This window comes from Triturus cristatus, chromosome 10 (assembly GCF_964204655.1).
Source record: "Triturus cristatus chromosome 10, aTriCri1.1, whole genome shotgun sequence".
Classification (NCBI taxonomy): Eukaryota; Metazoa; Chordata; class Amphibia; order Caudata; family Salamandridae; genus Triturus; species Triturus cristatus.
In genome coordinates, this window is record NC_140593.1 from 983,347,900 (window position 1) to 983,372,579 (window position 24,680).

General features: G+C 43.8%; 3 protein-coding genes across 7 annotated transcripts in view; 2 read left to right on the forward strand and 1 right to left on the reverse strand.

Annotated features, from left to right (window-relative positions):
* The window catches only part of MAP2K3 (mitogen-activated protein kinase kinase 3), a 315,923-nt gene that overhangs the window by 221,803 nt on the left and 69,440 nt on the right, over positions 1-24,680 (reverse strand). The window lies entirely within an intron of this gene.
* On the forward strand, positions 1,354-3,413 carry LOC146796365 (uncharacterized). Of its 2 annotated transcripts, none has more exons than XM_085628891.1 (2): positions 1,354-2,004; positions 2,121-3,413. In XM_085628891.1, exons 1-2 carry the CDS (start codon positions 1,354-1,356, stop codon positions 2,769-2,771), a joined length of 1,302 nt encoding a protein of 433 aa, XP_085485017.1. In that variant the 3' UTR covers positions 2,772-3,413. The 2 variants fall into 2 exon arrangements, with proteins under 2 accessions (XP_085485017.1, XP_085485019.1); XM_085628893.1 differs by having other exon boundaries at positions 2,832-3,413.
* Positions 5,872-11,249, forward strand: LOC146796366 (uncharacterized). Its single transcript, XM_085630065.1, has 3 exons — positions 5,872-6,676; positions 9,362-9,499; positions 9,778-11,249. The coding sequence occupies exons 1-3, from the start codon at positions 5,872-5,874 to the stop codon at positions 11,247-11,249; spliced, it is 2,415 nt and encodes an 804-aa protein (XP_085486191.1).

Genomic DNA, 24,680 nt, shown 5'->3' on the forward strand with positions numbered 1-24,680 from the left:
GCAGCCCACATGCCTCGAACATACAGATATGAAGCTGAACTTCCCGACTGATATCTGTGTTTAAACTGAAGGTTACATTTTCTCGCTTGACTCAGCCTTTTATTATCCCAAGGTCAATAAATTAAGTTCAATTAATTTGCATAATGCCATTAATCCTGCGACGAAACTTCCTACAGAGTGGGAGCAAGTGTTATAGCAAAACAAATCATTATTTATTCTTATAACACATATTGGTGATGTAGTAACCAGACGAAAATGAATGCATTTAAATAACATTGAAAAAGTATGATTAACTAAAAGAAAATACGGAATGTACATAACTTTCCTAGGGCATAGCGCAGTAGTAATATCCCGTGAACCATGTTTAATATTTAATTCTAATAATGCATATTAAGGACATTGTTAACATGCCGACGTCAGCATCTTCAAATCACGGTTCTGACTTCACATTTTTGTCTTTGAATAATACGCAATTAATTTCTATATGGCCTAATTTTCTCGCTGGCAATCAAGGGATTGGTACAATTAATTCCAACACGCACGACGGTCCATGCACTACTTTCCTTGCTGCTCGGTGCAGATCATGAAATCATTTACAATGTGCCAGAAAATGTCTCCTTTCTACCTTCGTATAGGGAATGGTTCAGTCTTTGACCCGTTCCACAGACATGCCCCTTCTATCAGTTCAGTTGGATGTCTCTTCTATGTTTATTGCCTGTGGAATGTATCCCTCGCTATCGTGTATTGGTAGAATATTATTTCTATTGCGCCCTTTCGGTGGAATTTTCCCCATGCTTTGCATTGAGGCCAAGACAACTGTACTTGATTATGGCTTTACTCATACAACTTGGAAAACTCTAGCTATAAAGAAAAATCAATAAAAAATACAGAAATATAATAAATGGTCGTGCATTACATGCACAATATATAATTACTGAAGTAAATCAGTAGTATAGGTTGTATACTACTCGTCACCATGTATTTTTTGACAGGTGGCCACGCCCCTTTGACCACGCCCCTTTGGTCCGTGTGTCTATATTGGACGCGTTCCAAGTCTGATTTTAATCGGGGTTTTAATCGGTCCTTATAACGTATTGATAAGATTATAGCATTTTATTGTTTTATAGGTCGTTATTTTGTGAATCATGGCTTATAAAATGATACGGCGATGAAATAAAAAAAAAAAAAAAAATAAAAAAAAATAAAAAATAAAAAAAAAAAAAAAAAAGCGTATAAAACGATAAGTTAGGATTTGTGAATCAAGGCTTATAAAATGATACGGCGATGAAATCATAAAGCGTATAAAACGATAAGTTAGGAATTGTGAATCAAGGCTTATAAAATGATACTGCGATGAAATCAAAAACGTATGAATCGACCACGCATGCAGGAGGGTTGCTAAGAAGTGGGGGTAGTGTGAAATACGAGTCTACAAACATACCGCGGGGCGTGTCTAGTATGTTCACAGAGGATATAAGCCAGCATTCCGAGGACCGTGTGTTAAGAAACCCCCGCTTTTTGCCGACAAAGAAAAGCTCGAGCTTTAAGACAACTTTGAGAATGTCTTGCTCTAGCGTGGAAGCGGGACCCCTTGGAGAAACTATAACAGCGATGCTGAAGGAAGCGGCAAATGCTGCAGACGACGCTGCAGAACTCGACGATAGTGATAAGGAAAATTGCGCGCCAACAACGCCTGCGGGTACTACGTCGGAGATGTCGTCGGCGATGCTGAATAAAAAGCCCGAGACAGACGTCGAGGCATCGGCTATGCCGAATATAAAGCCCGAGACCGGAGCCTGCGAAGAGGCGGTTGGTGGCGTTGCTAAAATGGCGAGCAATACCTCCGATGCTACAGACGGCGGTGGAAGAGCGGAACCAAGTGAAGATGACGAGGGTATTGACCTGCAAGAGCCTGAACCCGAGGACTCCAGCGACTGTACAGAGATGGATTCCGGAGAAGAATCTGTAAACGAAACAGAAAAGTGCGAAGTTGGAAAACGAAAAGTAAGTACGAACCGCAATTTTTCGGCAAATCCTCTGGGGTGTTTAAGAGTGTGATGATGAGGCGTGTAGTTGTGAGGAAGGCTGAGGTCGAAAAACCCCTTTTTTCTTTTTATCAGCAAAAGAGAGGAGGAGGAGCCCCAGGCGACAAAACCGCTAGCACGACTATGGAAGTCACACAGCCATCGCTACGTTTTTCATGTCTCTGCTGCTCAAGACAGAAAAAACTTGCCGTAACGCATAAAAACTGCAGCTGTAAGCGCTTAGACGCAATTGTACAATTTTGTCGTGGTGAAAGTTGGAGCACGGATCGATATCGCGGACTTTTGACAGCGATAGCCGCGATCATAAAATTGTGCTTAAAGGCGGGGTGGTACGACGAATGCGAAGGTTGTAAAATTGACGACCCGAGTCAGTTGCATCACGACTGTCTCACGACGGGTGATGAATATGAAGACAGTTTGATACGGAAACTATGTTACAAGCTGGACCCCTATAAGATTATGGCGACGTTGGGGGCGGTCTATGGCTTGAAAGAAATGTCAGTACCCGAAGATTGTAGTACGATGATTGCGAATGTTTTAAAGTATATTAAGAGAGTACAGTCCCCATCAGAGCATGTGAAAAGTATGTATGAAGCGGGTGATGAAGACATACGCTTGATAATGAAACAGCATTTGAGAAGGAAGAATTACCGTAGATATTTTAAGATCAAGTATCTTTACAGGAGTTTAAAACCGAGGAACATGACATTTCTTAATGTAGAGTAAATGAAAACATGATGATCTTCGCGATTGCTACTATTATGTATGTGTGTTTTTCCGTTGCAGGAAAGTGTGTTTCGACACATGGTTGAGATCGGCGTGCGACCGAGCGTTAGATGCCTGGAAGACGCTTTTTATTTTCTGATCAGAGCAAAGATGGCGTACCCCAAACCAGTGTTTCGCCCGACCGCGCTATGTCGTAACAAGCGATGTGAAATCATCGAAGAGCTTGAAAAAGAACTGGGTCAGAAACCTAGAGGCTTTTACGACGTTGAAAAGAGCAAAATCTTCTTGGGCGCTGACGACGTGCTCGAAGATTGCATCGACAATTATATCAGGCGGACATTTTGCACCCTAGGAACTACTCTGAATAAGAAACAGTTTTTCAATTTCATGAATACAATATCTGATTTGTTTTGTCGAGCCTTCTTGAAGGGGCGTGGGGAGGATGTAAGAAGACTGGTACCGTTCATAGCTAGCAAAATCCAAATATTGATTCTACGTCACGAGTTTTTGAGAGCATTGTGTTAAATATCTATGTTTTTATCGTTATTATCGTTTATAGCGCTGTACATTCCTATATTACCAGTTTAAATCATACACTGTTTAATTCGTGTGTTATTAAATAATCTACTATTGTAAAATAAACCGGCTTCTAGTTCTGATTATTTGATAAAGAAAAATAATAAAACAAAAGTGAATTAATAGAATAGGGGGGCGGGAGTAGGGGTTGCGGTATTTTAGTTCAAGAAGCGCTACGATGCAGAAGCTTTTCAAAAGAGTTTATTACAACCCCTCGAAAGTTGGTAGTTTTGGCGGTGTAGAAGCCTTGTACAAGGAGAGCAAAATCCACAACGACGGTGTTAAAAGAACACAGGTACGCGACTGGTTATCGGGCGAAGATGCCTACACGCTACATAAGGGGTCGAGAAAGCGCTTTCAAAGACGGCGTGTGATAGTCAGCGGCTTAAATCATCAATGGCAAGCGGACCTTCTAGACGTCCGTGAACATGCCGCGGTTAATGATGGTGTAAAATTTATATTAACGGTGATAGACGTACTGTCAAAGTATGCATTCGCCGTTGGCCTGAAGGAAAAATCGGGGAGCTCGGTCACAAAAGCCTTTGATTACATTTTCAGCAGCGGGAGAATTCCTAAAAAGTTACAAACAGATAGAGGAAAAGAGTTTGAAAACAAGACGCTAAAAGCTCTGCTGAACAAGTATGGTGTAAAACATTTTGTTACAAACAACGAAGTGAAGGCGGCGATTGTAGAAAGATTCAACAGAACTCTCAAGGCACGAATTTGGCGGTATTTTACAGCGTACAACACATTTCGTTATATAGATCGTTTACAAGATTTTATTGAAAGTTACAATCATAGCTATCATAGAACCATTAAGACGTCCCCTGTAGAAGTATCCCCGCAAAATGAGTTGAAAATTTGGAGAACTGTGTACGGGTCCGTGTTCACCAACAACCCTGTTTCAAAAAACACTCTCAAAAAAGGTGATCATGTTAGGGTATCTAGATGCAAGGGGGTATTTCAAAAGGGGTATGAGCAGACTTTTACAGATGAGATCTTTGTGATAGACAAGATTTCCAAGCATTCAGGCGTTACAGTTTTTAACTTAAAAGACTATGCTGGGGAGGAGGTCGAAGGGTGTTTTTACAAAGAAGAGCTGCAAAAAATAAAACAGGATCAAGATCGTGTGTACCGTATTGAGAACGTTTTGGCAAAGAAGGGGCACGGGGCACAAAGACAGTGCCTAGTTAAATGGCGGGGATGGCCTGATAAATTTAATAGTTGGGTCTCTGAGAGTGAATTAAAGGATATACAAAGTCTACAACAGCGGATATAGGCATTTAGGTACCGCGGAAGCGCCATGGAGGTCGGACCTTTTTATCTGACGCTCCCGAGTAACGCGTCTTTGGACACTTTCCCTAATAACAAAATTTCAAATTTTACGGTGAAACTAGCAAAACCTATTCATCTACAAGGAGATTGGGAGGTGGCCCTAACAGAAATTCAGTACCCGCACACGTGGGACACTTTTGAAACAGAGGATGTTAGATTTACGGTGGTACGCAAGAAGGAAAGCGCCCACGAACTTTCTTTCCCGCCGGGGCACTATGACAACATACGAGACATTGTAGAAGTAATGAATAAATCCATTGGTAACATATCGGAACTTGTTGACCTTAGATTAACGTATGAACCACGACTTCGAAAAGTGCAGTTGAGGAATGCTCAAGACTATGGTATTTTGGTGCGTGAAAAACTGGGGAGAGTGTTGGGGCTGACGCCTAACGTTCACCACTCTTCATCAGCGGGGAAAGCCTACACGGATGTACACGGCGGATTTTATATGATGTTTGTATACTGCGACGTGATAGAGCATCAGAGAGTGGGGGATAGCTACGTGCCTCTCCTCCGGTGCGTGGAAATCACAGGCAAGAATAATAGCATGATAAACATCATTTACACCAAAAGAGATTATGTACCGATCAGCAAAAAACATTTTCACACAATAACTTTGGAACTGAAGGACGATTTGAACACTAATATAAGATTTAAAGTGGGTAAAGTCATAGCGAAGCTTCATTTCAGGCCGCGACGTGGTGAAGTGTACTAGAATAATGATTTTACCTGAAAATTACGGCGACGCGTCGCTCTATAGGGATTACTATAGAGCACAAGCCGGCTCAGGCCTCCCGGGGTTCCACGGGGCACCTATTATGTACGGGGCGGGTGTTGGCGGTATATTCAGAAGCCTTTTCAGAAAAGCAGTACCGCTTTTAAGAAGAGGGTTCCAGTTGGTAAAACCGCACGTGAAAACCGCTGCAGCAAATATTGCCCGAGACGTCGCAGGGCACGTTTCGGGGGCGGTGATGAAAAAGTTTACCAAAACGGGTCAAGAAGGCTCAGGTTTAATCTATCTCGAAAGAGGAAGGAAGAGAAAAAGGGGTGTATCACTAAGGGGGCCGCCCGCGTTCCTTCAAAGCGTTGTGAAGCGCCGGCGACCGGCTCAAAAGAGTTCGCTTAAGACCCGGAGAAGACACGGAAAAAAACGAGTCTCTAAGGGCAACATATTTTAAATCGGACCATGGCCTCCGTCCCTTGCGGTTCCCAGGAATGCACAAAGTCAGAGTTGGACCTATTCCAAGTACCACCAACGCAAACCAGCATTGAAAGTTCTCTATATGTCGAAGTACCGCCACTTTCAGCCCTGTCAGACACAGCCCCCTTAGAGTTCTTCATAGCTCGGTCGGATGACTACCTGGACCTTTCAGCTACCCTGATTTATCTGTCGTGCAAAATTACTAACGCAGACGGATCCGATTTGGACGCCGCAGCCCGAGTGGCGTTTTCTCCATACCCCATAGCCTCACTTTTTAACCAACTGGATGTGAGCCTCGGCGACCGGCTCATCAGCCAGTCAAACAACACGTATCCATACAGGGCTTATCTCGAAACGGTACTTAATTATGGGGACCCCACTTTAAAACGCCAACTTTCTGCAGGTCTCTTCTACAGAGACACCGCTGGAGAGCACGAGGACACGACTTTAAACGGTGCTAACGCGGGATTTAAGAGCAGAGCTAGCTTTACAGCCCGAAGTCGTAAAGTGGAACTGATTGGGCAATTACACTGCGATTTATTTTTCCAAGACAAATTAATGCTTAACGGTCTAGATGTGAAGATTAAACTGATTCGAAATAAAGACACTTTTTGCTTAATGAGCGGCGACGCAGAAAATTACAAAGTGCATATCTTAGCGGCGTCACTATTTGTGAAACGTGTCAAAGTGAGCCCGGTGGTGCGTTTAGCTCACGCCGAGACTCTGTTAACCAGTAATGCCAAGTACCCCATCGAAAGAGTGGAGCTCAAAGTGTTCAGCATCCCAGCCGGTGCGCTACTATCGAATACTGAGAATATTTTTTTCGGATTTTTGCCAAGAACTGTAATAGTAGCGCTGGTCGATAACGCAGCATTTAGCGGTGAATATGGCAGAAACCCCTTTAATTTCAAGCATTATAATATATCTCACAGCAGCCTCTCCGTAGACGGCCAAGCTATACCGGCAAAACCATACACGCCGTCATTTGGAACTGGGGGTGTGGCTAGAGAATATTTGGGTGTGCTGCAAGTTGCTGGGAAGTACGCATCAGACCGACCCTTCTTTGTGGATCGTGTAGAGTATTCGAAAGGCTATTCTATGCTGGCTTTCGATCTATGCCCTGACAACGACGTGGGTGGCGGCCATTTTTCGATACAAAAATCAGGCAATGTACGTCTGGAGCTCCGTTTTAGCGCCGCTCTACCGTCTACTATAAACCTTCTGATTTACGCTGTCTTTCAGAATGTTATACAGATTAACCATAGGCGAGAGGTGCTAATCGACTATATGTGATGAATACGTGGCAACTGGAACGTTTTCTCGCCAAAGACGAGACGGCAAAACATTCATTTTTAGGTGTATTCGCAGCTGACACTCTACCAATGTATCTGGGTAATCGCCAGCGACCGCTTCATTTAATAGTCAATACAGACGGTAAAGATCAAAGGGGTCGACACTGGTTAGCAATATTTCTAACAGAAAAGGACTCTGAGTTTTTTGACTCCTATGGCGTGCCACCAAACAGTTATCTGTACCCCAATACCATATGGCAATTTTTAAAAAGAAACACTTCAGGCCTAATAACATTTCATGAAAACCAGATTCAGGATGATGTATCATTTACCTGCGGGGCACATTGTTTGTTTTATTTATTTCATAGATGCCGTGGTGTAGACTTTGAAAGCATTTTAAAAATGTATTCAGCTGATTTGAAGGCAAATGATGCTCTAGTAACAAGGTTTGTGTTGAGGCAATTACGCAGATTGAAAAGAGGCCGTGTAAATAACAGACCGATGCAAAATTGTATTTCATTCACTGATAATATACATGTTTACAGTGTTTATGATAACTAGCAGACATCCACAAGGTCTATTTTACGCTCTCATTGGACTTTTAAAATCATATTTGTACCGAACATTTTTACTCTGTGATATAAAATGTATCTAAATAAATTGCATGAAAAAAGCCCTTAACTTTACGTGTCGGTCTGACTTTTTTCAGCACCTAGATGCCACGTTAATGCACCGTGGTTTATATTCATCCTGAAATGCTTAGACAGGCTATTGTCCACATATGGTGCCTGGTGTGCTGTCGAGGTTTGCAAAAAATATGAATAAAAAAAGGGGGGCCTAACTTTACGTGTCGGTCTGACTTTTTTCAGCACCTAGCTGCCACGTTAATGCACCGCTGTTTATATTCATCCTGAAATGCTTAGACAGGCTATTGTCCGCATATGGTGCCTAGTGTGCTGTCGAGGTTTGCAAAAAATATGGATAAAATAAGGGGGGCCTAACTTTACGTGGCGGTCTGACTTTTTTCAGCACCTTGCTGCCACGTTAATGCACAGCTGTTTATATTCAACCTGAAATGCTTAGTGGATTATACCGTTTAATTCTCGACACACGAAGACATACGTGGTATTGTGAGTTGTGGCGGGAAACTGTCGGGTTTTGGGTATAAAAACGTGAGGTCTGCAAGAACATTCAGGCTGGAGCTCTCAGGAAAGCTACGACGCTCCAACCAACGGCGCTGGTGACACCTTCATTCTCCCACCACATCCGGCGCTTGAAAAGCTGAAGCCCCTGAAAGATTTCACCACCTGATGACTGAGCACCGTTTCCATTTATGAACATGTCTGAGGACCAAGAATTGTTGGTAAGAAGATTGTTTTATGTTTTTTATATAATCCTCTAGCTCTTTTTGAAGTTGCGCTTCTATTAGCGTCATCTCTCAAAGGTTAAATGCTTTTTTATCAGGGATGTAAGCTTTTTTTCCGGCTCAGACTGTCACACTAAGACGAATTAGACCGAAGTCCCGGGCAATGTTCTAACATGTGGTTCTAATTAAGTCTTTCGCTCCTCTGTCAAAAGGTTTTAAGCAATAGATAAAATTAGGTGAAACTCGGGGTGTTTTGAATTAACTGTAACTGCTAGTCAGGAACCGTGAAAGATGCATAAAAAAACAAAAAGTGTGTGTGTGTGTGTGTGTGTGTTTGCGTTTTTTTTTTTTTTTGTTTTGCCGGACCCCGTCTGAAATGCTCTAGCATGTGGTTCTAATTCAGTTTTTCACGTCGTCGTCAAAAGACTTTTAGTACTGTTACAGCAGCTGGCATTTTAAGCAATAGGAAATATGACATGACTCTCGGTGTGTTTAGATTTTGCACATGCTCTTACCTCAAAGACTATCTGCTCATTGATCCGTGTTTTTAAGTCAAGGACTAGTCCGCCTCCTTGCTTTACAGATCATGATTTAATAACGCCCGAGGTCTTAAATAATGTCACTATATAGCCTGGGGCCAGCGAGCCGGGGTTGAGCTGCGGCTTGAAAAGCAGCTAATTTGACAACTAAGGTCTGGGTCTATTTCTGCGGTCGTGTGTGTGTGTGTGTGTGTGTGTGTGTGTGTGTACTTTTGTTTGCATGAGCTTGTAAATACGTATAGCGGTGCTTTCAAGTAATTTAATTTAAACCGATATAGGAAATGTGTTACAGCTGTTTGCATTTTTGTCTTCGCAGGAAGTGGCCGAGGCGGCAGACGCACTTTTATTCGACACTGCGCTTGAAGGCCCTAATCCTATCGCAGCCAGTCAAATTTGCGGCTTCAGCGCGCATGCTGGTAAGAATTAATTCTCTTTTCTACTGGTAGTATGTTCTACCATAGACCATGCTGATGTGCGCGTGCTTGTGCGTGTGTGTGTGTGTGTGTGTGTGTGTGTGTGTGTGTGTGTGTGTGCTTGTGTGTGTGTGTGTGTGTGTGTGTGTGTGTGTGTGTGTGTGTGTGTGTGTGTGTGCTTGCGCTGCCACTCTCAGTCTAGTTGTAGCACTGATGACTATTGAGGACTCTTCCGACTGTTCATTGCTTGAATTAAAATTGTGTTTTTTGCTCTTACTTAGATAAAACTGATGATGCAATCTCCATCCAACACGTGCAGCAATCAAATACACAACAACCGGTTGTACAAAGGAGTTCAAGGTTGCCGCCTGACGATCTGAAAAGCAAAGGTCAGAAGCGTAAAGAAGCGAGGCGGCGAGGGCCACCACAAACATTGCAGGGTGGTTTTGGGGGGAGTACTGTTGGGGGGCCTGCATTGCATGAGTTTCCACCGGTGTCTGTAAATGGTGGCGGTTTGAGAAAGAGACACTCTGGCTGTAAAGAAAAGGGTGATCAAAAGCGCAATAGGAAAGCGAATGCTAATGATAACAATTCTGCTACTCTACAGACCTTCCAGGTTTCGAATTCAAACACGCCTACCCCTGGTTGCGTTCTCCCCAGCCGAAATTCAGAACAGATTCTAGGTGTCACAACGCACCCTTGCAGCGATACTCCGGTATTAGTGCACCCCCCACCTACTCCTACCCCCAAGTCTCACTCTCAACCATCAAAGAACTTGCATGCGCAACCAGCAAACGCCATTATTCCCCCCGATGAACAAGAAATAATTTCGCTGCTTGACGATGATGACTGTTGGGGGGAAAACGCGAATGTACCCGTTCAACAAAACAGATCAAAAGCAGGGCCAGCTGTACACAGCGAATGCTCCAAGAACCCACGCTCACAAGGGGGGTGTCACACAGATGTTACAATAGGAGGAGGACCCGCCATCACCAGTCCCCCAGTAAGGTTCGCACCAGGTGCTATTCACCATAATTTAAAGACTGAAATTGCCCACAGTGCTGCAGCAAACGGGGCGTCCGCAGCGGCGCTACAAGCTCCTAGACATAACCCCACACCACCCCTAAACATTACCGCAGTAACATCAGCATGCCACGATATTTTACCTTTAATAACAAACCTTAGGGGAAGCACTCTTAACACAGCATCTATCTGCGAAGCTATTATTTTTGCTTTAAGTAATCGTGATACAGTAGCTCAGATACAAGCCATTGAACGCATCAAAGCTGGCATCGTACGTATACAGCAAAATTTAGAGAAATCACTTTCAGCTGCTTTAGTAACTGCTCAAAATCAGCTCGAGACCTCTGTCTCCTCGCGCGCCATAGATGATGTCCTAAGTGTCAAAAAACCACTTAACGTTGAGATAAAGACACCACTTGACCCCCGCAGTGGGGCTGCTGCTGCTGCTGTTAAAGCTTCACTTCCCAGCGACGCGGCTGTACTTCAGGCAATTTACGCCATTTTTCCCCTAATAAATACCCTAGAAGGATTAGGCTTGAACTCTGCACCCGTCAGTTCATCCGTTTTTAATGTTCTACGTGTACAGGAAGCTTCCGGACATATCGGCGGCATAACAGATGTCAAACTAGCAGTAGAGGACGTGATCCAAAATACTCAGACTTCGCTCGCATCTATTTTAGCAGATGCCCAAGCCAACCTTGATTCCTTGAGTCTCGACTCGGGAAACTGATAATGACCCCCAAAGAGCATAGGTCGCCGAGAAGGTCTGAAACTACAGTCGCCAAACGTAAAGAGAAATGGTTAGCCGCTAAAGTAGTCAGAAATCGGTTAGCCAAAAACCTAAAAAGAGCCAAAAACCATTTGAGAAATATACGCCGTAATATTCAAAGCAACAATGGGTATTTACCACCGAGCCCCACGCAGTTAGAGCAAACACCTCAGAGAACAGCTGTCGCTTGCGATAATTCTAGCATCAGTAACAACCCTGCGCCGGTGTTTTTAGAAAGCGTGCGACAATATCAAAGAGTTATCAAAAAATTTAGAGCTATAGAATTTTATGAAGAATTTCGTTTTGTCAATCTTCATCTCATAGATTCTATTAGACTGGCCCTAGAAGCGGTTATTAACTCTATCCAACTGCTGCTGGACCAAATGGCCCCAGACATAGGCCCCAACGATTATGTACAAATTCGCCTGAGCGGCGGTGGTCTGGCTAACTCTTTTTACACTCGCAGGCTACCGCATCACGACCTAGATGCCTCAGATTTCTTAAACAAAATTGTTGACATGATGAATAGCAATGCAGAGATTCTGGGGTCACAAAGTTTAACACTTGTTGTGACTGTGATAAAAAGTAGGGGCGGCGGTGCCAGACGGGCTCTAAATTCTGTATTGTTTACTAAGATCATTCAAAAGAAACGTCGATGGTTGATTGATTTGAACAACACAGCTGGAAATTTGTGCCTGGCGGGGTGTTTGGCAGGGTTATTGGCTCACGGTCAATCTACGGATAGAACGTTGACAGAGCAGGCACAGTTAATGCACGATGCCCTAAACATCCCCCCAGATACGGATGTCTCTTTGCAAGACATAGAAGCATTTGAAAATTACTTGGGTGTGACGATTAAAGTATTATATCACGAAGGCGGCTGGCGTTATTTCACCAGCGGTACCGCCAACAAATCTAAAATTCTGTTTGTTCTTTTACATGAAAGCCATTTTTACGGTGTGAAAGATATAAAAAAATTCCTCGGCGCTAGGTATTACTGCGAATATTGCCATTCGGCCTATACCCACAAATACAATCACTCGTGCGCAGACTTCTGCAAAGCGTGCGTTACGAACGATTGCCATGACATTGCCAACGATCTCCAAAGGTGTCCGCGGTGTCGACTGTTTTGTCGTTCTTCGGAGTGTTTAGAGCGTCATCGTGCTTTAGCCGTGGCGGGGGAGGTGAGCTGTCTCAGCAAAAAGTTGTGTGATTCGTGCGGTCTCTACGGCCCCGAAAGTCATGAATGCGAAGGCCTTGAATGCGGTGTCTGTAAAGCCCGGGTGTTTTCATTTGATTCACATCTCTGCTTTATGAGCAGACTCAAACCGCCGACCAAAACAAATGATTATATATTCTACGATATGGAGTGCCGTCAGGAAAATATCATTCACGAGCCAAATTATATTTTTGCCAGACATATTAATGGTGAGCCTACTTGGGAGTTTTCAGGTCCTACATGCGTCAATGATTTTATCAACACATTCATTACACCCCGATTTCAAAACTATAGTTTTCTCGCACATTTCTCTAAAGGATATGACTGTTATTTTGTAGTGAAAGCTCTAGTGCTTGAAAAGGTGGCAATGTCACTGATCACTCAGGGAGGAAAGCTCATGTGCGTTACAACCAAAGTACTCAATATCAGGTTTATAGACTCTATAAACTTTTTGCCCATGAAACTCAGTAAACTTCCACAGGCAATGGGTTTCCAAGAGTCTAAAGGGTATTTCCCGCATTACTTTAACACTTTGCAGAACCAAAAATACGTTGGTGCTATGCCCTCAGCAGAATTTTACGGTGTAAACTATATGTCACCCTCTGAGAAAACAGAATTTGTGTCCTGGTATGAATCGAACAAAGATCGGGAGTTTGATTTCCAGAAGGAGCTGTCTCATTACTGCCAACAAGATGTGAACATTTTAAGAGAGGCGTGTATCCGCTTTAGAGAAGGCGTCATTGCCATGTCTAGCAAGCAAATCTTGGTGAACCCGGGTCAGGCCAATGAGTATGCCTATGTTGACTTCATCGACCCCTTTCAGTACATCACTTTAGCTTCAGTCTGCTTGGCGATGTTCAGATTTTGTTTTTTAAAACCTTACACATTAGCGTTGCTACCTCGTGATAATTATCACAGACAGCAAAAGAGATTCTCAACACCCGCTATTCAATGGTTGATGTATTTGGAATACAGTGAAAAAATCACCATCCGTCACGCTTTGAGGGGCGGGGAGCTTAAAATTGGGTCCTATTTTTTAGATGGTTATGCCAATATTGACGGGGTCCCTACTGCCTTTGAATTTAATGGTTGCTTTTTTCACGGCTGTCCAATTTGTTACGCCGGAAACGATTTTAACAAGATGACCGGTTGTACATATGGTCAGTTGCTTAACCGCACAACTATTAAACAGGAGTTTTTAAAAAGACGCGGCTTCAACGTCAGAAGTATTTGGGAACACGCGTGGCGTGAGCAGTTAACATGTAATCTAGATCTGCAGACTTTTATCAAGGATCGTGACTTACCCGAGCCCTTGAAACCGCGTGATTCTCTCTACGGAGGACGAACCAACGCCGTTACTCTTTATCGAAAGGCCTCTGGTGATGAAAAGATTTTTTACTATGATTTTACCAGCTTATACCCCTTTGTTAACAAGACAAAAGTCTACCCTGTGGGACATCCTAAGATCCTTTATAAAGATTTTGGAGCCCCTCAAATGTATTTCGGTCTAATCAGATGTAGAATTCGTCCGCCTAGAGGACTTTTTTTCCCGGTGCTTCCTTACAGATTCGAGGGAAAACTATTATTTACCCTGTGCCGCTCCTGCACAGAAGCCAGACAGACCTTCCGGTGTGATCACTCTGATGACGAACGTGCTCTGACCGGCACCTGGTGCACTGTAGAAGTGAATGTAGCTCTGAAAAAAGGCTATGTGATAGATCGCATTTATGAGATATGGCATTTTGAAAATGTTTCTAGTGATCTGTTTACCGACTACATCAACTTGCACCTTAGAGACAAGCAAGAAGCTTCGGGTTACCCCCAGTGGTGTAGTGATAATGCCGAGAAACAGAAGTACCGGAGGGAATATTTTCAGAAAGAGGGTATTCGATTGCGCTCTAATAAAATCCATGTGAACCCCACTAAAAGACAGATTGCTAAACTGTTTCTCAACTCTCTATGGGGAAAACTGGGGCAGAGAGAAGACCGCTCAGAAACTACTCTAGTGACAGAGCCGGATGAATTTGATCAGTACTTTTTTACTTCCTACTGCGAGGTGTCATCTTGCGAGTTCATAGATGATGATACCGCTTGTGTGTGTTGGCGGTATACCAAAGAACATTACCCGCCTTCATGCAACGCTAACATATTTATTGCCAGTTTCACCACCGCTTATGCTAGATTGGAGTTGTACAAGCTCCTGGAGTTGCTTCAAGACCGCTGTCTTTACCACGACACAGACTCTGTGATTTTTGTGAGCAAAAAGGGCGATGTTAACCCTCCGGTGGGTGACTATCTGGGGGAACTCACTAGCGAAACACCTCCCGATGAACACATCACAGAGTTTGTTTCAGCCGGCCCCAAAACCTACGGTTACCGCTTATCAGGCGGTAAAATCTGCTTGAAGGTGAAGGGGATCACCCTCAATGTTCAGAACCGCGAAAAAGTAAATTTTCAAAACTTAAAAGAGCTGGTCACTCAATATGCCAAGCACGCCGAAAGAGGTGAATGTGTTCCAGAAGATGAAAGCTTAGTAGTGCAGCACCCCTGCATTGTGAGAATTAAAAAACGTTGGGATATTGAGACACGCCCGCTTCGCAAAACGTTGAGGGTTGTATATGATAAGCGCGTTCTTAAAGAGGACTATAAAACCCTGCCCTACGGCTTTTAAGAGTTATGCAGCCTCTGTGTAAACACGGGGCTAGCGAGAAAAAGGACTTTCCGCTTTTGGTGTGTATAGTTTATTAGAGGTTGTTTAAAGTATGGATATTAGATTGCAACATCCGTTCTCATGCATCCTCGCAGGTCCTTCCAATTCTGGTAAAAGTTACTTTGTAAAAAAACTTTTGGAAAATGCGCATCAAATGCTGACCCAGCCACCCACCAACGTAGTGTGGGCCTATTCCTGTTGGCAGCGGCTCTATCAAGAACTCGCGCTAAAGCTTCCACACCTCAAATTTGTCGAGGGGCTCCCCGCCGCCTTAAATGATGACATTTTATTTCCACCCTCTAGTGTTAATATGTTAATTGTAGATGATCTAATGGCCTCTGCTTGTGACAGCGGTGAAATTGAAAAAGCTTTTACTCAGTATGTTCACCATCGTAATCTTAGCATTTTATACATTGTGCAAAACGTCTTCTGCCAAGGTAAGAGCTCACGAACCATCGCTCTGAACACCAAGTACATGGTGCTTTTCAAAAACCCCCGAGACAAGCTTCAAATAACGACTCTAGCCAGACAGATGTACCCGGGTCGCTCTAGTTTCTTTCTAGAAGCCTTTGAGGACGCCACTCAGAGCCCCTATGGGTATCTTTTTGTAGATTTAAACGCCGGCACGCCGGAGGATTACAGATTAAGGACCGGGCTTTTCCCACCGGATCTTCCTGTTGCTTATACTCTAAAAAAGTCCTACCCGGCTATAAAAAGAAGATAAATAAAAAGCAGCGCTCCAGTTTAGAGCTCCAACACACTCATGACCATGTCCAGCCGGATAGCGCGCAATCTAGCTCTTTTAAGACTGTTGGTTTCATCATCCCCACAACAAAGGAAAGCTCTTCTATGCTCCGCGTCTGACGATTTAGTAGCAGCGATATCGGAGATAGCCCTAAATACCTTGAAGGGCAATGTCCCTTTGAGTCCTCAACAGATCCGAGTGCTTAAAAAGAAAAGTAATCTTGTTAAAAAACTGAGCAATAAGAGGATCTCTATTAAAACAAAAAAAAGTCTTGTCAAGCAGTCTGGGGGCTTCATAGGATCGCTGCTAGGCATTGCTATCCCGCTTCTCTCGGGCCTGCTGCGCCGCCGGTGATGGCTCACATTGAAAAAATGTATCTCGTTCCTAAACATCAGCTAGACAGAATGCGGAGTCCCCCAAGCGCCGATACCGACATTAGAAAATCAGCCACGGATCTGTTGGACGCTGAGATGCGCGAAATTCTTCATCGTAGTGATTTACCGGTGCACGAGAAAGCTAAGCTTTATACCGCTATCCTTCAAAAGTATCTGAACTTTGTCCATCATGGTAAAATGGAAAAAGAGGGCCTGACTTTATTCATGCCTGAAAGTCAAGAGCCACCCGTTTCACCGGTCAGAGAGCCAGAATCACACGCCTTTAATCTAGTTAATGAAATCCTTGACAACGTTAACCCCCGGCACAAAAAGAAAGCAGAATTACTTCTTAATAAAATTCATCAAAATAAAGACATCGCTTTCTGGAATGATAAGGGGGAACTTCTTTATAAAGGTAATGTTATACGTGGTTCAAACCTGCATGATTTGATCAGAGGCGCCACCCAAACACACTCTTTTGCAAATAATAAAGCGCCTGTCGGTTGGGATGCCTTCATGCAGAGCCTAGCAGAACTGAACATTCCGACATCGGTGCTAGGAAATGGTGGTCATCGTATCCACTTAGAAGATTTAAAGAACAACGCCGTTGCACCATTTGTTATCCCTTCTCCCCCCGCATCACCATTTTCACTGACCCCTCGAAGAGCACCGACGCTTGCCCTCCGTGATACCGCTGACAATGCTCACGAACCCGTAACAACACACGGCCAAGCACTCCCGCCAAAAAAAAGAAAACACTTCGCGAGATTGCCATGGTTGTCTGTTTAGCACCCGTGACTTATAATAGAGACCTATGCTTTTTACTGGGTAACTAAATATTTTTTTATGTAAATACCTCATCTGTATCACAACATATAGTTTTTGTATAATTTTATGCCCGGTGGCCATACTGCGTATTACTGGTTGATGTTAATACGCTATGGTTTCTTGATTTTTATGTACATCATTTTGTTTTCAGTGTTGATACTGTGATTTATATGCCAAGGTGCATAATGTATTTGCTAACTACGGCTACCTCATTATTCAACTATAAGCTTAAATATGTGAATTCTATATTTATATATGTATTATCGCTATCCGTGATTATTATAAGTTAACAACGATAAGCTGTGATTCCTCTTTTAAAAAATTTATGTAACTTCCGCATATTTGATGTCTGCTGTTGATACTGTGATTCATATGTCTTGGTTTATAATGTATTTGAGAACTACCGCTACCTCACTATTCAACTATAAGCTTGACTATGTGTTTTCTATACTTTACAAATGTTTTATAGCTATCTGTGATTATTACCGGGTACCAAAAATATGCTGTGATTCCTTTTTTAATGTAACTTCCGCAGATTTTATGTGTGCTGTTGATACTGTGATTTATATGCAATGGTGCATATTATATTTGATAACTACCTCTACCTCATTATTCAACTATAAGCTTGATTTTCTTTTTTTTTTCTATTGTCACTAAATGCTGTCAGTATATGTAATTCCATATAATGAAACTGTAATTACATAAAATGTGATTTTCTGTTATGTAAAAAATGGTTTCAATTAAATTGTAAATATTGACCCAAAATAAAACTTCTCCGAGCTTTCATTTTACATTTAATAAAAGCAATTTGTTCTAAAACGCGTTATTATTCTTTTCAATAATGTGATGATGGGAAATGTATAAAATATCATTTTAATTCGTAGCTGCACCCCATATATCCGATTACTGAGCCCCCATAAACACGCCTAAAGCAAGACATGCCCGGGCATGCCTGGTCGATTTATACGTACTGAGTCCCCCATAAACATGCCTAAAGCAAGACATGCCCGGGCATGCCTGGTTGTTTTACACGCTTTATGATTTCATCGCCGTATCATTTTATAAGCCTTGATTCACAAATCCTAACTTATCGTTTTATACGCTTTTTGATTTCATCGCCGTATCATTTTATAAGCCATGATTCACAAAATAACGACCTATAAAACAATAAAATGCTATAATCTTATCAATACGTTATAAGGACCGATTAAAACCCCGATTAAAATCAGACTTGGAACGCGTCCAATATAGACACACGGACCAAAGGGGCGTGGTCAAAGGGGCGTGGCCACCTGTCAAAAAATACATGGTGACGAGTAGTATACAACCTATACTACTTAAATCACATAATGTGGATGTAAATATACTTTAAAGCTCCTCACTCAACAGTTCCCTCATCCTCGGTAAAACACAGCGGCAGCCGGCATGCTCGAGGGAAGGGGAGGGGGGGTCGCGGGGGGGGGGGGGGAATAAGGTAACAATAAAATTATAAAATCAAAGATTAAACCTACCTACCTGAGTGGGTGCCGGGGTACCACACCGCCTCCGCTCCAGGCCGGTCACTGGTGAGTCCTCGTGTTCCTGCTGCAGGAAGCAGGCAGCTTCCTGCTTCCCTCCGCTACGCAACGGACGCACTACGCACACCAATCTAAATGCCGATAGGCGCAGCAGGCGAGCGCCCCGGCCGGAACCTTTTCTCTGCATAGAGAAAAAGGGAGAGTGGGTGGTCCTGCTCGAGGGCAGGGGGGGAGTGGCTTACCCACTATTGTGGGTATTGACTGTTTGTTCGGCTCAGGGCCGACGGCCAAACAGTCAGTACCCACAACAGTGGGTAAGCCACTCCCCCCCTGCCCGCGAGAAGGACCGCCCACCCTCGCGCCCCCAACCAAGCACAGAGGCACTTCTGCTTTCTCGCAATGCGAGAAGGCAGAAACATAAATAGTCGTTTTTACCGTTTATGTTTCTGTCTTCTCGCACCGCGAGAAAGCAGTGGGGCGACGCCCCCACGCCCTAATGGGGGAGCCGCCACTGCTGGGATGGAATGTTAGGTCAACATTGAAGTCCTCGTTGGACATCTTTGAAGTCTTACTCAGAGTTATAGAAAGATTGTTCCCGCCTCCAACTTGAAACCGAAACTTTTGGGAGTGGACAAACAATGACCCGTATAACAATGAGTGGCAAGATATAATGCTGACTAAACAGTAAATCAATAACACTAGTAACTACCCATTCTCTGCCCTGTAGGACAGAGTCACAGGTGAGGACACTTAGGGAGGTAGAGTGACAATAAAGAGCTCCACTAACCTCAGTAAGTCTATAGTATGCACACATTCACTAAACGCCCAGTCATCGCTCGCAGGGACTGAAGCCAACTGAAAGAAATCGGTTTCCTGGAGGAACTTCCTTCATGTGGACAACGACACTAGAAAATATCCTGCGGGCACGCAGTAATACTCTGACCAGGTATCATCCTAGATTTGGGCCTTTTGCCAGTCTTACAGGTCATTCATCAAATGGCCAGAGTGGTATGGCCTTCACACCAATGATGAAGAGGAGTCTTTGCCACTGTGGCACTCTTCCACCTCAGCTAGGAAGCAGTCCTGTACTGGTACCACTGCAACCCAATGTCCACCATCATCACATCCTGTCTTCATCACCCAAGATGCTGGGTTCATTTGTCCGGTTATGGTATCCAGTCAGCAAAAGGGGCTCTGCCAAGGCACACACCACAACCAGAAGAATATGTCAGAGGACAGATAAGAAGAGGCTACACATAAGAGGTAAGAGAGGAGCTAGTGAACCTGTTGCTACTCCATGTATTGGGCTAAAGACTACCTACAAATGGAACGCACAACGATTATCCAGTTGACTTCGAAAGACTCAAAACTTGAATGTTGTCTACATGTACCACATGGAGAGGAGACAAGAAGCAGCATACAGATGGAAGAAGATGCGGAGCAAAGCCTAGCTTGGTGGACCTGCAGCCAGAAGATCTGAGCTTGGACAGGTTGTAGCCAGAGTGACAAGCCCTGGCCCTGCTCCCTTTCTAAACACTAAGGTTCGATCCAGAGGGATTAATAGAGAGACATCACCATCCACAGGACCTCTGAGCCCAAAGTCATTGTCAATGTCAGAATCTAGAGTTGGGGGATCTACATACCAATCCTAGGAACTGGAGAGGTAACAACCATCATCTCTGCAGAGAGTTGGTGATCCATCACACAGAGACTGTATCCCTGCAGGAAACCAGCACAATAAGAAGATCTGGAACAGCAGCTCTTGGTGGACTTTGATGGAGTAACATGTGAACTACCAAAAAGCACATGAGCAGGAGGTACTGTCATTTGACTCAAACGGCCACTTCATGGAGGAAGTCCTCACCGCAAGCCTATCCCACTGCACCGACAACACCTGTGATCAACTTTGGCTTGAAAGGCTAGTGACGTCGCCAGGAGGGTGTATTGCAGTTAGTTGAAAGGGTGCAGATGAAAGAGCAGAGCACTTACATGGCTAGCCTCGGATGAGACAGAGCTTAAACACCCTCGCAATGGTGTAAGGAGAATGGGTGCCCCCCAAGAAGACCTCCATACAGTAAGCACAGCTGTGATTTATCAAGGCAGAGAAGGGAAAAGAATTATGACAAGGGTGATCTGGGGGTACAAGATGCCCTGGGCCTTAGTAGGTTTTCAACAAAACAGAATAATCCAGAAAAGATGGGTGCACCGGTGTACCAAACAAAAGGTGCTGAGGGATCAAAGAAAAGATATATCGCTTTGGATCAAGTGGAAATTCTAAAACAGACGAAGACCAATTTATAAGCATAACATAATTATTGAAAGGGCAATGCGGCGTATATCAAGTGGATGTGCAATCACCCAATGGCTGCACCGTGCCACAGCTGGGCTTTTGTAGCTATTTAGGTCTATCAGGTATCTTTCCCCTAAGCAGAGCACTGTCGTGTACTCCCATACACTTGAAACTATTTTCTATCCAATAGCCAATATTTGCACTTTGTTTTGCGGATACCTAAAACATTGATTGTTTAGAATTCTTTTCCTATACCAAGTTTTGGGCCCAAGTTGGGTCCCAGTAATTGTGGCTTCAGCATCAGAATCGGTGCTTCAACGTCACTCACACGGACTAGTCCATAAAGCCAGCAAAAACCTTTGATCCTTTAAAACTCTAGAAGGCATTTTTGATTGAACACACAAAAGGTAGTAGAAGTACTGCTAGGTTCCAATGGCACAGTGTTCAAGGGTTCCAAGTCAAGGGATATCTTCGGCCACTTAGAATGTTAAATAAACACAGAAAAGATGATGGGAGGAATGCTTGCAATAAGTCTATCCACTGGCAATCACTCTGGGTAGTATTGCAACCCTAATGCCCACTATGTAACCCAATTTAGACTCTGCCAGATGGAAATCTTGGTCCCGCTCAAAATATTTGAAAATGCAACAAAAAAAGGATGATGGACGGAATGCTGAACATTGTCAAACATTCACCCCAACTCACAAATCTGGGTTTAATCCATCGTCATTTGGCTTGCGACGCTATTCCAGTTCGGACCCAGCCATATGCAAATCAGCCTTGACCCTGCTCCCCATGGGAACAGTCCGGGCCGAACTGGTGTTCAGGTCCTCCCTGGACCGGAAACAAATCATGCTGGGACCAGTTTCATGGTATCAACCCTCATCAGCCTGGCTAGTTTGAAACCGGTGACGTAGTGAGCACGGAACCCATGTCTGGGCATACTCTTCCCATTTAGGGTTAAACTGCAACAAAAAAGGATGATAGACGGAATGCTGAACACTGTCAAACATTCAACCCCTAGAAACAGATCTGGGTTTAATCCATCATTATTTTGCTCACAACGCCACCCCAGTTTGGACCCAGCCATATGCGAATCAGTCTTGACCCTGCTCCTTGTTGGAACAGTCCAGCCCGAACTGCCAGACCAGGTCTTCCCCAGACCGGATAACAAACATTCTGGGACTGGGGGTGAGCGGTTGAAAAGTTTAGCACTCCGTCCATCATCCTGTTGTATTTGCTATGTTCGCCCTAAGTGGCCATGGGTAAGCCCAGACGCGAGCGCTGGAGGCAGCTAGAGCGTGGGAACCCTTGGTGGGATTATTGAAGGACCCGGATGATATGAGTGATTACGACGCAGAACCGGGAATCTCGGATACGGGATAGGCCCTTTGTAGCGCATGGCAGTAATTGCCGACCACATTCGACAAATATAAGAAGAGTGAGACTGGAGTGAAAGCCTGCTCAAACCTGTATTGATTGAGAGTTGGTGACCATCTACTGCGCACTATTACTAGTTACTGTTGAATGCAGAGTAGCACTAGATGTGACATGCCTGGAAGGAGGGTGGTAGGGGGAAGTTAGATTTAGGTTAAGAATTATTAGGGCAATGGTGTAGCTTTATATGGGACACACTGAGTATTGGAAGATGCACCCCTGACCCCGTGATTGTTGCTTATTAAGGACAGGCTGGAGATGGGCTATGGGGCAATACCAAAGGAATTATAAATAAACAAATGGGGGTATTTGGGAGGGAGGGAGATTATTCCGTGTTGGATATAATGTAAATGTTTTGATTTATAAACCTAATAACGTTTGTTTAAAAAAAATGGGTAAGCCCATACGTGGGTCCCTTGCTCGCTGTGCCACTGGGTTCAAGCTAGCATGGCCAATGAGGGGTGTCTACCGGTAACTATATTCTGACCACAATATCCAGGGACAAAATATTGAAAGATACGTTTGGATACATTTTCTATACCCAACTTCAGATATATGTACCTTGGTGATCTATATCTTCAAGGAATGTACATGTGGATATAAGTATAGTGAATCCTTACCACCCTCTGTGCACTTACCTGTTTGATATTGTGGTCATGAAATTGTGGCCCGATGTATTTCGGATTCAATATTCCCATCTATAATCCCTAAATAGTGACATAGGCCACCCAAAGAAAAACTCCAAAATGCATGCAAAATACATACATATAGGAAGATGGGACCACCAGATTTGATTGAATAACTAAAACAGAACCACACCATAAGGTAATTTTTGTTACTCCTTCGCCCTGCTCTCCTTGGCACCACGCTGGAAATGTGATGTTGAATCCCAATAAAAGACTGGCTGATGTAACAACATGTTCCCCACCATGGTTCAAGCAAAAAAGATGGGTGACAGCCTTCTAGCCAAAAGGTGCATCAGTGTGTCAAGATGCACCCACAAAGTAATGTTTGCAAAATGACTGAGTAATGGACTGAGTTGCAGGTCCTCTAATGCCTGCAACGGGTGCATGCCTTTCAGAAGCCACAATGTTACTTTTGCTCTTATGGCATAAGCATGACGTCTCAGAGGAGAACAAGCGCCGATCATTTCATAGGATTCACCAATGCAGGACACTAACCACCCGACAATAGTAGTTTTCATTGTTGTTTTGCTTTGGTAAGTCGTACAAAAGGGGGTGGTGATGGACGGAGCATTAGAACCAATCAAACACTCACACCCAGTCAACAGATCCGGGTTTGATCCATCACCGTTCTTTAGCCCACTCTGCCACCCCAGTTCAGACATGGCCATATGCAAATCAGTCTGACCCTGTGCCTCATGGGAACAGTCCAGCCCGAACTGCCAAGCCATGCCTTCCCTGGACCGGAAACAAGCTTCCTAGGACCGGTTTCTGGCATTTCAGCCGTCTTCAGCCAGGCTTGCTTGAATCCAGTGGCAAAGTGAGCAAGGGACTCACGTCTGAGCATACCCTGCCAACTTATGGCAAACAAAGCGGTACAAAAGGGGGTGGTGATGGACGGAGCATCAGAACCAATCAAACACTCACACCCAGTCAACAGATCCGGGTTTGATCCATCACCGTTCTTTAGCCCACTCTGCCACCCCAGTTCAGACATGGCCATATGCAAATCAGTCTGACCCTGTGCCTCATGGGAACAGTGCAGCCCGAACTGCCAAGCCATGCCTGCTTTGGTAAGTCAGCCTCACATGATGAATAAATGGTTCATAATCTTAAAAGACTTTATTTCCCTGTAAAATGTCAGAAAGTTTGTGAAGGTGATTCCTCATCTGAAGGAGCGTGATGAGGTTTAGGTTTCAAAATATGTAAAATAATACATTGCTCAAATAAAGTATTGGGTGAGCCTTACAGATGGCTCAGCAAGTGGAAAACTAATAATACCCTCTGCATTGACAAATCGCTTGAATCCCTCGAAGAAGGGATCAGCTTTCCTTCATTCCAAAGGCAGTAAATTTGAGAAACCACAGGAATTGGGAAAATGTGACTTCTGTTTTCAACATACACATGTAACAAAAATTGTAAAATTAAGCACAATGTACAACAAATGATATTAATATTATTATAACTATTATGTTAATACTTCAGGATGAAGGAAGTGACTATTTCAAGGACAACAATGTCCCTATTGCAAGCTTTCTTATACTCCAAGCCGAGGTGATGGCACCCACACAGGTTATTTTTTAAGTCAG

Bases quoted from the DNA above. Each gene is read 5' to 3' on its own strand.
- LOC146796365 (XM_085628891.1), top strand. From the start codon at position 1,354: ATGAAATCAAAAACGTATGAATCGACCACGCATGCAGGAGGGTTGCTA. The intron at 2,005-2,120 runs GTAAGTACGAAC...TCTTTTTATCAG, and splicing joins GCGAAGTTGGAAAACGAAAA to CAAAAGAGAGGAGGAGGAGC.
- LOC146796366 (XM_085630065.1), top strand. From the start codon at position 5,872: ATGGCCTCCGTCCCTTGCGGTTCCCAGGAATGCACAAAGTCAGAGTTG. The intron at 6,677-9,361 runs GTGCGCTACTAT...AAACCGATATAG, and splicing joins AGTGTTCAGCATCCCAGCCG to GAAATGTGTTACAGCTGTTT. The intron at 9,500-9,777 runs GTAAGAATTAAT...GCTCTTACTTAG, and splicing joins CGGCTTCAGCGCGCATGCTG to ATAAAACTGATGATGCAATC.